Source organism: Setaria italica, chromosome III, assembly GCF_000263155.2.
Source record: "Setaria italica strain Yugu1 chromosome III, Setaria_italica_v2.0, whole genome shotgun sequence".
NCBI classification, from domain to species: Eukaryota; Viridiplantae; Streptophyta; class Magnoliopsida; order Poales; family Poaceae; genus Setaria; species Setaria italica.
In genome coordinates this window covers 23,190,341-23,203,305 of record NC_028452.1, presented here as the reverse complement: position 1 = coordinate 23,203,305, position 12,965 = coordinate 23,190,341, and the positions used below count along the sequence as shown (strand labels likewise).

Here is a 12,965-nt window from a genome sequence, read left to right as displayed (position 1 = left end):
TTCGGTTTCCGTAGTCATACAGCTTCTTCCCGGATCTCACTCCGCTTCTGCCGCGATTGCTCGTAGGGACGTTGGCATCAGCCAAATCTTGGGCGAGCATTTTCCTCGCCCGCATTCTTGCCCTGTGCTCCCGCTGTTCTGCGTTGGCCCGATTGGCGCACCAACTTTAGGCAGCGAACCAAGCATACAAGAAGTTGCGATGGCGTGCCAAAATTTTAATTTGGTTGCAATTGGCAACAAACCAAACAGCCCCCTCATCTACGAACTGAAATGCAGGCACACGGGCACACGGCAGTCAAATTCAAACCAGAGGCCACAAGGCTCATCTCCAAATTCCGAATTCGCCCAACCAAGCCGGCTTACCGCCTTGTCGAAGCAACCTCCGCAGCTCCGCTCCCCTTGGCCCTTCCCTCCTCGCGAATCAATCGGTCGGACACGCCCGCCCGCCCACCCCACCCCCTGCGCCCCCCATTCCCCACCCTTCCAGAGAGCCCCCGCGCCGCCGGCCGCTGCCTCGCCGCCGCGGGGGATGCCGCCGGCGGTAGCGCCCGACCCGCCGCGCCAAAACCCTAGCGGGCCCGAGCTGGCGGCGGCGGCCCACATGGCGAACCCGGGCCTAGGGCTCGGCCTCGCGCCGCCGGGCGCGGAGCCCTCCGCCGGGGCGCCGCCGCCTTCGCGCCGCGCGCCGCGCCTGGCAAAGCGGCGCCACCCGCCCGCCTCCTCCCGCTCCCGCGCCCCGCAGGCCCCCGCGGGGTCGTGGAACCCGTTTGGCGGCGGCGGTACAGATGGCCCGAGGCAGGACGGGATTGGCGGGCTCGGCGGAGGTGGTGCGGGATTCGGGAATGGTCAGACCGGGGGCTTTGTGTTCGGTGCTGCTCCGTCGGTGAGCCAGCAGCCTCCGGAGCCGGTGGCTTCACCCAGTGAGGCTCCCTTCGTGTTTGGGGGCGTGAGGGAGAGCCTGCCACGCTTTGAGGAGGGGCTGCCTACTTCGTCAAAGCTGCTTGATAAGATGGAGAAGCTGAACCTGCGCCCAACGGGGGAGGTTGGCGTTGGTTTTAGTCAGGGGAAGGATCAGAAGGATGGGAGTTCTGTATTCGGTGTTGATATATCTGGTTTGGTTTCTAACAGCGGAGTTAATGTGCTCCCGGAGAAGCTGACACAGTTGAATTTAGGCTGTGGAGCACCCTTTCAGAGTGAGAAGGGTGACATTGCTAATGGTGTGCCAAAATCACTTGTGTTTGGAGGTAACGGAGCTGGGAGTTTTGCTGATAGTGGGAACACTGCTGCCCCTGGTGCACATTCATATGCTCCTACCTCAGTTCAGGCTACTGATGCCAAAGCTATGCCTGAGAAGTCGACACAGTTCAATATAGGTGATCAAGCACCTTCCAGGGGAAGGGGGATCGAACATAATAATGGGGCACCAACAGCTTTCACATTTGGAAGCACTGCAACAAGCATCCATCTGGATAGTACAAACAATGTTGCATCTGATGCCAATATGAGTTCATCCACTGCTGTTAATGGTTTGGATGATGAAGGTGTGCTTCAGGAGAAGATAACACGGTTGAACATAGGAAGTGACATACCCTTGGATGACATGAAAAGTGCTGGTGGTAATCATCAACCCGAAGTGTTTACATTTGGGAGTAGAGGAGCACCAGGTGCTGTTTTTGGGAAGGAAGCAAGCAGCACTTCAGATAGGAGCAGTGAATTCTTCTCTGCAAACAGCAACGCTTCTAGTTCAAACAGTGATTTTCTCTCTACAGCAAATAGCAATGCTTATAGTTCAGCTAATGCTGCAGACAGTTTGCCACCAGAGAAGACATCAGATTTGAGTGCAAGAGGTGGAGTCATGTCGCAGAGCATGGAAAGTGATGGTGCTAATTGTCCACCAGAGGCATTATTCGGAAGAAATGGAACCCGGAGCTCCGTTTCGCACTCTGCAAGCGTAGCCATGGATGATGGAAGTAATTTTGTCAATGATGCAAATACTAACATTCCAGAGAAGATGACAAAGTTAAATATAGGATCTGGAATTCCATCTCAGAGCAGGCAAGATGAAACTGCTACTCGACCACCAGAAGGATTTGTATTTGGAAGTAATGTTTCTAGCTTTTCTTCTGCCCAGGCTGCAAGCACACCATCCACTAGTTTTCAAACTAATTTATTCTCTCAACCAAAGGAGGAGGGAAGAAACTTTATTGATGAGAATATTAGTAAATCTACATATTCTGAGGCAAATAGTAATCAAGGATGCGGGAGAAGTAGCTTTGTTTTTGGTAGAGGCAGCAATGCTGCCGCTCCTTCTGAAGGAGCTGCGCAATACACACTACATGATGAAATCAAGAAATTGAACATCAACAGGGAAGGGCCTCCGCTAGGATGCACTAAATTGAATGATTCTGCAGCTCCTGAATTTTTGTTTCAAAGCAAAGCAGATGCTTCTACAGGATATGGCGCTGTTCCCCGACCCAAACAGGAGTCTCACCCATTTGCAAATTTGAATTGTTCATCTAGTTTCTCTACTTTTGAGAATACAGTGCCTGCCTTCAGTTTTGGAACCATGAATGCAGAAGGAGAAACTGCTCCTGATGATCCTTGTGTTGTCAAACAGGATTTACCTGGGTGTTCCAGAGAGACCTTATTTGGTTTAGACAGCATAAAGTCTGCATACAGGGATAAAAAAGAAGTACATAAAAGCAAAAGGAAAAATAAAAGACCAACTAGGCTAAAGCAACATGCTCAAGTCCATCATGCTGCTTCTAAGGAACCCTGTACCAATGGAGATTTAGCAGGTGAATATTCACCAATGGATTGTTCTCCTTATCCGGCAGAAACTGAACGTGTGTCAACAGAGGCATATGTGGCTTCGGATCAGTCTGTTCACATAGGTGATAGTGGTATCTCTAACTGGAACTCCAGTTGTGCAGATGATCTAATTTCTGCAACTGAGCACTTGGTTATTGATGCTGACCCTCCGGTGTTTGCAAATGAAGGTAGAGAACCGAATGTAGATGCATCTGAGAGCAATTTTGGGAGCATCTTTTCTAGTTTTGAAGGAGATTTAAGTAATGCATCGCAACATTCTTTCACTAACGTCAATATTTGCTTAAATGGTGAACATAAAACTGGAACAACAGAAGCTTGTGCTGATGGTTATGGGTACAATGTTAATGGGCAAGCCTGTGATGAGAATGCCTACAGAACTCAGCATAATTTTGGTGAAGCTGTTGCTTTGCAATCAAGCTCTTCAAATTTTAGTGGGCTGAACTTTAGCTTTGGCGCTTCGTCATCTCCTCAAATTTCCGCATCAGCACAAAGACGTAACACAAGAAGGAAGTTGAGAACAAAGGGCACTCCAGCACCTAAGTCTTCAACTACCAATTCCTTTGTACAGCCAAAATCTTCACAAGATACGAAGGGCATGCAAGTTTTCCATGAAACAAGTAGAAATGAAGACTCATTGAAAGAGCAAGCAACAGGAGATTCTTCTACTTCTGCAGCCTTGGAGACCTGTGAAACCTGGCGTACTAGGTTTGTGTGAACATGTTTAATGCTATCTTAATTTCTCAATGTTCATGGCTCACACTACCTCCTGTTTTATATATTTGATGTTAGGACAGCAGAATTAGTTCAAAAATAAGCTAACCATGCTGTCCTAACATCAAACATACAAAAACGGAGGTAGTATATAATTTGTTCTTGTGATTGCTCAAGGTTTGATGTAACGTAGCCTGCTTGTTTCATTTGTTCCAGTGGAAATAAAGCCTATGCAAATGGCCACTTTGCTACCGCAGAGGATTATTATACCCGTGGAATAAACTCTATTTCCCATCATGGCACTTCTGGACGCTGCTCCCGTGCATTGATGCTGTGTTATAGCAACCGTGCAGCAACAAGGATGTCACTTGGCATGATGCGGGAAGCGCTTCAGGATTGTTTGACTGCTATGTCAATTGACCCCAGCTTTCTTAAGGCTAAAGTTAGAGCTGCAAAGTAAGGCTTTTGTTATCCTCAATTCAACTTTTTCTTCTTTTTGTTGTATATAGGTGTTCTTTTCAATTTGTGAGTATGGCCAGTTCAGTGATCGCAAGCATAGTATGTCTGAGAACAGTCTGTTATGTTCCAAGTAGTGTAAGGCACCGTGATGGCTTATCAATGTTTTCAACTATATGCTTATCTGGGAAATTGTAGATGTTTGAGCACCATTGTGCTTCAATTTCGGCTTGAACATAACCATGCTATATTTGAAATGAACAAAACTGTATTGTACTGAAAAATGTTTCTATTAGGAATATCTTGTATTGCACCTGTTGATTTGGCAGGGATTGTTGACTCTGCAACTTCAATTGCATATATTTTCTGTGATCGTCTTCTTTCCTCCTTAAATGGCTATTAAGTTTACCTTTTTTATCTGTGTAAATACAGTTGCTACCTTGCATTAGGCAATCTTGAAGATGCCTCAAGGAACTACATGTCCTGTTTGAACAGTAACACTTCGAGTTCTGACCCCAAAATGTTTACTGAAGCTTCTGATGGTTTGGAAAAAGTCAAGGTATCTTCTATCTTGTCCTTTTTGTTTATAGCAGACACATCTAATATTCACTATTTTTATTTTTTACATTCCATCTTTTTTTTTGTTAAATTTGAATTGATTTTCTCTATGTTCTAGAATCCATAAATCATAGTACGTAGTAAGTATGCAATGCAATTGTTTTTAGTTAGAAAGACTTATTAGTTGTTTATTTAGTTCCCAAAATTATTCAGTACTTTTGAAATAGTAATGCCTCACAGAACTACATATGTGCTTCCCCCCATTGCAAATATAACTCCATATGACTCCACTATGGCATCCACGTAAGCTCCAATATGACATGGACTAGTAATACCTGTAAATACATATTTCTTAAAAGAGTTATATATTATGATTTTATTTTTTCAAAATGAATCTACTAACGATCTTGTATTGTCGATCTATATAAAAATCTAGGTATATATAGTCAAAGGTAAAAAAGATTAACTTAGGACAAATGTAGATGGACTTATATTTGTGATCGGAGGAAGTAGTCTGTTGCCTTACGTGGTAGGTTGAGGGACCGGTTAGCAATTTGGTTCTATCTGGAGGTAATGGATGCAGATGCAAGAGGGTATCTGAACACTTGCAGAGCTTAACTTGCAAGGAACTATAATTTGGCACTAGCATGAAACTCTGAATTAGCCAATTAGTAGGTTATGAAAAGAAAGACTACTATACTCTAGTAATGATGCAAGGAGACCTAGTTTATGTTTGCATTTATTTGAATCCTTCTGGTACTATTGTGATGTGGGGTGATTATTCTTCCATTGGTTATTAGATTTGCCACAAGTCCTTTTGAGATAAATATTGACTTGGTAAAAAATTGGGTAAGATACATGTATAATGTGATTCTTCATGTCACTTTACATAGAAAGGATCGGTTCTCAGTTGACTAGCCCTTTACATCATAACAGTTGATGGCAATAGGCGCATCAAATGAGATCTGTTGCATTGTTAATCCTTGTGTTATCTTTCTTTCATGCATACCTTCCTGGTAAGCTGGCTCAATTTGGCATTCATTTCCTCATAGCAGGAGTAATATGATAACGTAACTTAGGGGAAGTAGGTATGCTGATGGTTATGTAATCAGGTGTGGAAGAACATCTATTGCTCATGTAACAGACTCCAAAGCAAATGCTCATCGCATTTGGAAAAATTAAATATTCTGTTTTAGCAACAGAATTCATTCCAACAATCCACAAAATTTAAAAAAAGCAATTCCACAGACCAAGGCATATGTTATCATGTGGCCTTGATATTCTCAATAATTCTAATAACAGGATCATTGGGGTTTTGTATACATTTGTTTAAGATGCTCATCCTTAGGAGCATGATTGAGATTGAATTCTTCAGCATGGTTAAATTATCTCTGTATGCACTGTTGCATTCATGACACATGAATTTATTGTAAATAATTCAGGACATTACTGCAGCTGCACTTGGATTTCCTGTTACCCTTTGCATTCAATTCAACCTGTTAAAAATATCCTAACTGAATCGCCCATAGTTTCTATACAGTTTTTTTTAAAAAAAACTACAAACTTTATTGCTGTGATCTATTAGCTCATCGAAGCTGGTCATTCTTCCTGCTATACAGCTTATGGAGTTATCGTGTACCTTGACTTGATGCACTTCTCTTATTTTGGTTTCAATCTAGTATAAACCTATTGCTAGGTACAATCAGGTGAACTAGTTCACTTCAGGCATAAAATCAACACATATTCTTCTTTAAAAATAACTTTCAAGTTCCACAGTTAACATTTAGTTTGTGCCAGCAATATTTGAACTTTCGCTGACATCTTTTTCCCAGAAGGACCTATAGATGCAGAAGTTTCCGTGGAGTACGTACCCAAATTTAGATTGTTTCTATTGATTTTGTGTCACTGTATAAAAAAAGGGGCTTCTATGATTGTGCCTGGCTATTAGTTTGTGCTCAATACTTCATATATTCTATTCGTGGTTATATTATATATGTGTTCTGTTCCATTATTGTGTCCTTAGTATCTCTAGTTCATTTAATCTCAAATGTATTCTCCACAAATGAGGTTTTATCATTACTACTACATTCACGTGCATTTATCATTTCTGCAGAGAGTGACAGAGTGGGCATCCCAGTGCAAGGGACTTCTTGAGAAAAGAACATCTCCTGAAGCAACAACAGCCTTAGAATTGATCTCCAATGCATTGCACATAAGTCCACATTGGGATAGCCTCAAGGAGATGAAAGCTGAGGCACTGCTGATGGTCTGTATTCCTTTTTTTTTTCTGCTTCTTCCATGAATTGTTAAGAGTGTATATGCTACCAAATGTTCAGGTGATGTCTTGTTTTGCCCTCATATATTTATTTCTTGTTACTAATATCATCTCTGCACCAAACAGCTACGAAGATACGAAGAAGTGATTCAACTATGTCAGGAATCTGTAAATCCGGCTGAAAGAAATTCAGTTTTATTCAATGCTAATGGAGAACCAAAGAGTTCCAGTGTCTCTGAAAAGACACAATTCTCTGGAAGGCATTGGCGGCCCTACCTTATTTGCAAGGCTTATTTCCATTCAGGCAAGTTTGATGAAGCTCTTGATTTGTTAAAGAAACATGAGCAAGTCACACCTGTCAAAGAAAGGTATATTTGTCATATTCTTTAAATTTCCTCTGTTTTGGTGTCTTGTGTCTTGTGATGTTTAACTTTTGAATGGTGCAACTCACACAGTGACGAGAGCTTATATCAAGAACGTTTGTCATCATTGTCAGCAACTATAAGACAACTACTTTCCCTTAAGGTATGCCTTAATATCTCTGTGCATCCTCTTACTGAGTAGCACTAGCAGGAAGTTGGTGATATGTGTTCATCATATCTAATACTTCTCATTCATGTAATTTTATGCTGTTGTTTTGTCTCTTGTTGATGTCCATGTGTATTCCAAGAATTACCTTCTTATGGAAATTGAGAACTAGCATGTGTTAGATCCAAAAATGGTAAAATACCCTAGCATATGGCATATCTTCACGTCACGGGACGTTGCAGAATTTCCAAGCTATTGTTCTCTTCAAGTGGACTAGCACGTCCCGAGTTACCTTGATTGTTAAGTTTGGCTCTAAACTGGGAACATGTTGGCCTTTGTGCTACTCTTCTATTTTCCAGTGTGGTATGTGCAGGTGACAGACAGCACACATTGCTTAAAAACAGAAAAAAATGATAACTAAACATCTGTTTATTTTTCATGTTTAGTACAAAATCACGGAATAATCTTGAAATTAGATAACCTTGAAAATTGAGACTTTCCACTCCATTGAGGTCCATTCAGGATTTCCCTCTCCTTTCTCACTGACATGTGGCCCCATGAATCCTTGGTTCACATATCCATGAGATAGATATAGCTTGGCAATCCACATCATGGCATTAATTCTAATTTGCTTGAATTCTTGATCTGATTGATTGTACTCTGCTTGATTCCTTGAATGCTAGTTGCTAGATGGATGTGTTTTTTGCTGTGACATGAGCAGATCCGGCGGGTACCAGAGACCCAGCGGGCATGGGTACAATTTCTCACCCATTAGGTATCTCGGGTACGGGTGTGGTGAGATGGTATGGGTATTCTATTGGGCGTGTATTTGCTCTACCCGTACGTGACCTGACCCGTTCCCATCCCTACCCATGATTCACATATCCATGCGTGACAAATCCTAACGTGTATCTTTGCAGTGCCAAAAATACCAATTTCCCTTTTGATGGAACTAGCATCACTAATCTATTGTTACCTTCTAATCCTTAGGCTGCTGGAAATGAATTATTTCAAGCTGGAAAATATTCAGATGCTGTGGAACAGTATTCGGCGGCTTTGGCATGCAATAGTGAATCACGCCCGTTTTCAGCTGTCTGTTTTTGCAATCGTGCAGCTGCATACCAAGCACTGGGTCAAGTTACTGATGCGATAGCAGATTGTTCACTTGCCATGGTTCTTGATACAAGTTATCCAAAGGTATATTGCTGGACCTCTTCTATTTAGAAGCATGTCATTTTGCATGAATTTGCATGTATAGGAGGAATGTTGGGACATGTGTGCCAGCTGTTTAAGCGTGACATCTTGTTCTCAGACCTTACATAATATATATAATTCAGGCAATTTCAAGGCGAGCCACCTTATACGAGATGATAAGGGATTATGGACAAGCTGCTAATGATGTAAGGAAGCTAATCTTGCTTCTTGAGAAGAAAGTCAATGTGTCTGGAGTATCACCAAAATTTTTTAACAAGCACAGTGATCTCAAGCAAGCACGCGCGCGGCTTTCATCCATAGAGGATGAAGCAAAAAAGGATACTCCCCTGAATTTGTATTTAATCTTGTAAGTTTTCCAAAATAGTTTTACCTTTTTGTTACTCTAGTAAGGTTTTCTTTGCCCTAACTTGTTCCTGGTTAACCTGAATGTTTGTATTCCTTGAAAGCTGTTAATGCTTATCCCTGCATGTGATTTTCACCTGTGGTTATCAATTTATCACTTATCCAGATAATAAAAGAATGCGGCTTGCTATATTGCCTGCTAGTATTGAATGCGCTTTGCTCAGTGGCCCTTTAAGGCATATATTTGTGTTTTGCAATAATATTTGTTTCACAATAAATGAATTGAAATTGGCTGAAAAATGTCATTATTTGGAACGTGTAGAATGCATTAAATATGTTATCCTGAGATAGCGACATAGCGTTTCTGGATTTTGCAGCAAGTACGACTTACTTTTCAATAGGAGCACAAGAGTGGTACAAACATAGTTGTTCACTGCTACTGCCCCAAATTATAAGTCATGTTAGTTTTGGCCTAAGTCAAACTTCTCTAACTTTGACCAAGTTTATAGAAAAATACACAAATATTTATAACATCAAACTACTTTCATTAGATACACCATATAATATATATTGGTTATGTATTTATTTGATATTGTAGATGTTAATATATTTTTGTATAAATTTGGTCATAGTTAGACAAGTTTTTTGACATAGGACAAAACTAAAACGACTAGTGATTGGGAACAGGAGTAATAAAGTAGTTGATTATTTTGTCATGCATGATTATTATTTATCGTAGAAATTGCATTCCAATTTTCCGAGATAGTTGAAGTGTTTGAAATGGGGGAACATTAGTAGCTGCATTTATTTGTTTATTGAGATGCAGCGGTAACTACATTAGGATTGAGAAAATCGATAATTGTTGTTTGTACATGTTGCTAAGAATTTCATCTAGTATCTCACAAATGTTTAAGAGAGTTAAGTTTTATCTTTTTATGACCATTGTGAACTGTTTCATGTTGTGAAGTACTCAGGTCATCACATGGTGATCAATATTGTTTCATTGATATTCTACTACTATTAACTTCTGGTGCCTTATCCTGACATAGGCAGATCCTATTTAGCTGGTATTGAGTGGAGATAAACTTAATTGCTAATTATTCTTTTCCTTATCAGGGGAGTGGAGTCATCCTGCTCTGCAGCAGATATCAAGAAGGCATACCGGAAAGCTGCATTGAGACATCACCCAGACAAGGTCCTCATTGCTTTTGACGATCTCGTATCGATTTTACAATATAGAGCTTTGCTTTTAACACTGCTTTGACGTGCAGGCTGCTCAATTTCTAGTAAGGAATGAGAATACTGACGATGGATTTTGGAGGGATGTTGTCAAGGAAGTTTATGCAGATGCGGATCATCTGTTCAAAGCAATCGGGGAGGCTTATAATGTTCTTTCGGACCCAGACAAGGTAAAATGCAAAGTCAAATCCTTGCTGTTAGCAATAATTACCAACTAGTAGTAATGTTGTCTTGAATTAGTTATTTCCATGGTTGGAGGAAATTGGGATTATGATAACTTAAAGCTCATTTTATCGAGTAGCAATTGCTGTGTAAATATTCTGCTGGAAATAATAGGCGTAAAGGATAAATCTGCTATCAGCAGGGACTTGCGGGATTTCTCATGCTACTGGGCACAGAGTCACAGACTAATAACAACCTAGCAAAAAAAACTAGAGTATGTTGCAGGAGCTGCATTTTTTTTGTGTGATTTGAAGGAGTTTGTGTACTTGAATCCATGACCTTAGGTACCTCAACTTGTGCTCTAATGCTCTATCACTAGGTTTTCCTCTGTCTACAAAATGACCATGGGTATTTTAGACTTTTCTTTTTCTTACTTATTAATAGCCGTTATTTCGGACTCATTATAGTTTCAATGTAAGTCTTATGCTGTTTGCTTTGTTTTTGTCACTTGGATAAACGGATTAGTTTTGAAGCCTGTCCTGTTTGAATTTTTCAGCGTCAAGATTATGACTTCGAAGAGGATGTAAGAAAAGCTAGTAAGAGAGTATCTAAGTCCAGGAGTATGCATAGGTCACCTGAACAAAACTACAGCAACAGAGGCTTTAATCCACGCCAGTGGCAGTCAAGCAGAGGATCACGCTCACGTTGGTATGGACACTCAGATGATTACTGGTAAGCTTATTGGGAGCTACATATGGTGCGTTCATTGGGCGAGGAGCAACTTTTGCATCAGTTGGCAGTTGCATCTAGAGCAAGGCCATCTTTCACCAAAGATGAGTAGCACCTGTCTGGGGTTTTTAGGTGCCACTGTCAATCCACCCTCACAGCTTCCCCATCCGTTTGATGCTTTTATTTTTTGAGAGGATGGAAACACAAGGATTGGCCACTTGGGAGGATTGTGGTGTTGCAGCTTGGCTGGCACATATGCAGGATCTGGAAACGGGACCTCAAGTTATCTTTGGTTGGCTTGATGGTGTCTGAACACTAACTGCTTGGGAGTGGGGCCATCCGGATATCATGGCTGGCATGATGGTCTCTGCTCCGAACACTGACAACATCATCAAAGGTTAGAAACACGGAGAAAGATATTGGTTTCTCCATAGGCAAAGGCATTCTTTTGTTGAGTGTATGGCTGCTGTCTCAGGTTTACAGAAAAAAGATCAGCTGAAAGAAGAGGCGTCATGTTCTTTTCTGCGTGCGCTGTTCAATTTTGTTTATAAATTATCCAGATGATGTAGCGTGCCTGGCAATTGGAAACGAGTGTACATATTGTAACTGCACAACGTTGGAATCTAATTGTTTGTTCTTTACTCCACTTGTTCGCCATGTATTTTTGGCTTTTTGCTAGCAGATGTAAGGCATCATTTTAAACATCTGCGAGATGTTGTGGAATCTCCTTCCAGAGTGTAACTTTCGGAAGCAGGTCGTTTCGAACCTGGAAAGTAATCGAGTCAAATTAGTAGTATGATTCTCACAATTATTCTGCTCGAATCCTACCTTTCAAATGGGCCTTCATTAAAAAAACTTTCATACGGGCCTTATTATCAACTAGCTGTAGGGCCACTTTTACTCTTATCTTTCTCCAGGGAGCGATCGTACATAGCAAGAGATGGCAAGTTTCGCCCCGTGCCACTCTTTATCTTACTGGTGGTTCCTCACCGTCGGAGACGGTCCTGACTGCCACCACCCGTATTCTTCGTCTCCAACGGCTATTGCCGTCGGATACCACCGCCCTAAGATGCCATCTTGAAGCCCCCGACTATCGGTTATTCTCCACCAGCCCGCCATCTCGCTGTCGGCAGCACCCCACCACCACCAGCTAGCAGCCACCCAACAAACCTCCCTCTATGGCTGTGCACCGGAGAAAAGCCCCGCGTCCTGAAATCCCGAAACCTCAAGCCCTAAACGGTGAGAAAAACGACTGAAAAGGAGGAAGAATAAGCTAAACACGTGGGCGACAACTATCAACAATTGTCACGCGCGATGTATAGTCGCGGGACTTTTTCCATCCCTCTGTACTATATTATCTATGGCTCCCTATTCCATTAAGGTTTTAAATGTCGGGCCAAGTCATTTAGTGTTTTTTTTATCAAAAGTTATAACAAATTTCTTAGGTTGTCTAACAAGTTTCAAAAGCTAAATGGGATATAGCGGTAGCTATTTCAGTTATTGATTTAAAAAAAAATCTTTCATTTAGGGAGTCTTACTAGAAAACATGAAAAAATTAGTTAATTATACATAGAAATATGTAACTGGAAATTTTATGAACACAACATTCGTTTGACTCAAGTACATGTAGGAGTTTGTGTACTAGGGGTGAGTGTATGTACATGCATGTATGTGTGTTTTGCAAGAAGAAAAGCTCAAGTACATGTCATGTACCTGAGGAATGCATATCTTCATGTTCATTGATTCAATGTTATTCAATCAATCATACCGATGGCTCTAATCATTATTCATATCATCATTAAGCATAAAACAATCAACAAGTCATTATTCATTCAGTGATTATTAAGTCATTCATTAAATTAAGTTAAAAAAAAGACACGCCGGAGGCATGAGTTCCGGTGATGTAGAGCAAATAATT

At 41.3% G+C, this 12,965-nt stretch overlaps 1 protein-coding gene across 1 annotated transcript; it reads left to right on the top strand.

The window, feature by feature from the left end:
• The first annotated feature begins 302 nt into the window (after window positions 1-302).
• On the top strand, window positions 303-11,855 carry LOC101777682. The gene is made up of 11 exons (XM_004962200.3): window positions 303-3,537; window positions 3,760-3,999; window positions 4,432-4,558; window positions 6,671-6,823; window positions 6,959-7,200; window positions 7,288-7,357; window positions 8,351-8,557; window positions 8,698-8,921; window positions 10,034-10,112; window positions 10,189-10,326; window positions 10,875-11,855. The coding sequence occupies exons 1-11, from the start codon at window positions 530-532 to the stop codon at window positions 11,052-11,054; spliced, it is 4,668 nt and encodes a 1,555-aa protein (XP_004962257.2). The 5' UTR covers window positions 303-529; the 3' UTR covers window positions 11,055-11,855.
• The last annotated feature ends 1,110 nt before the right edge of the window (window positions 11,856-12,965 follow it).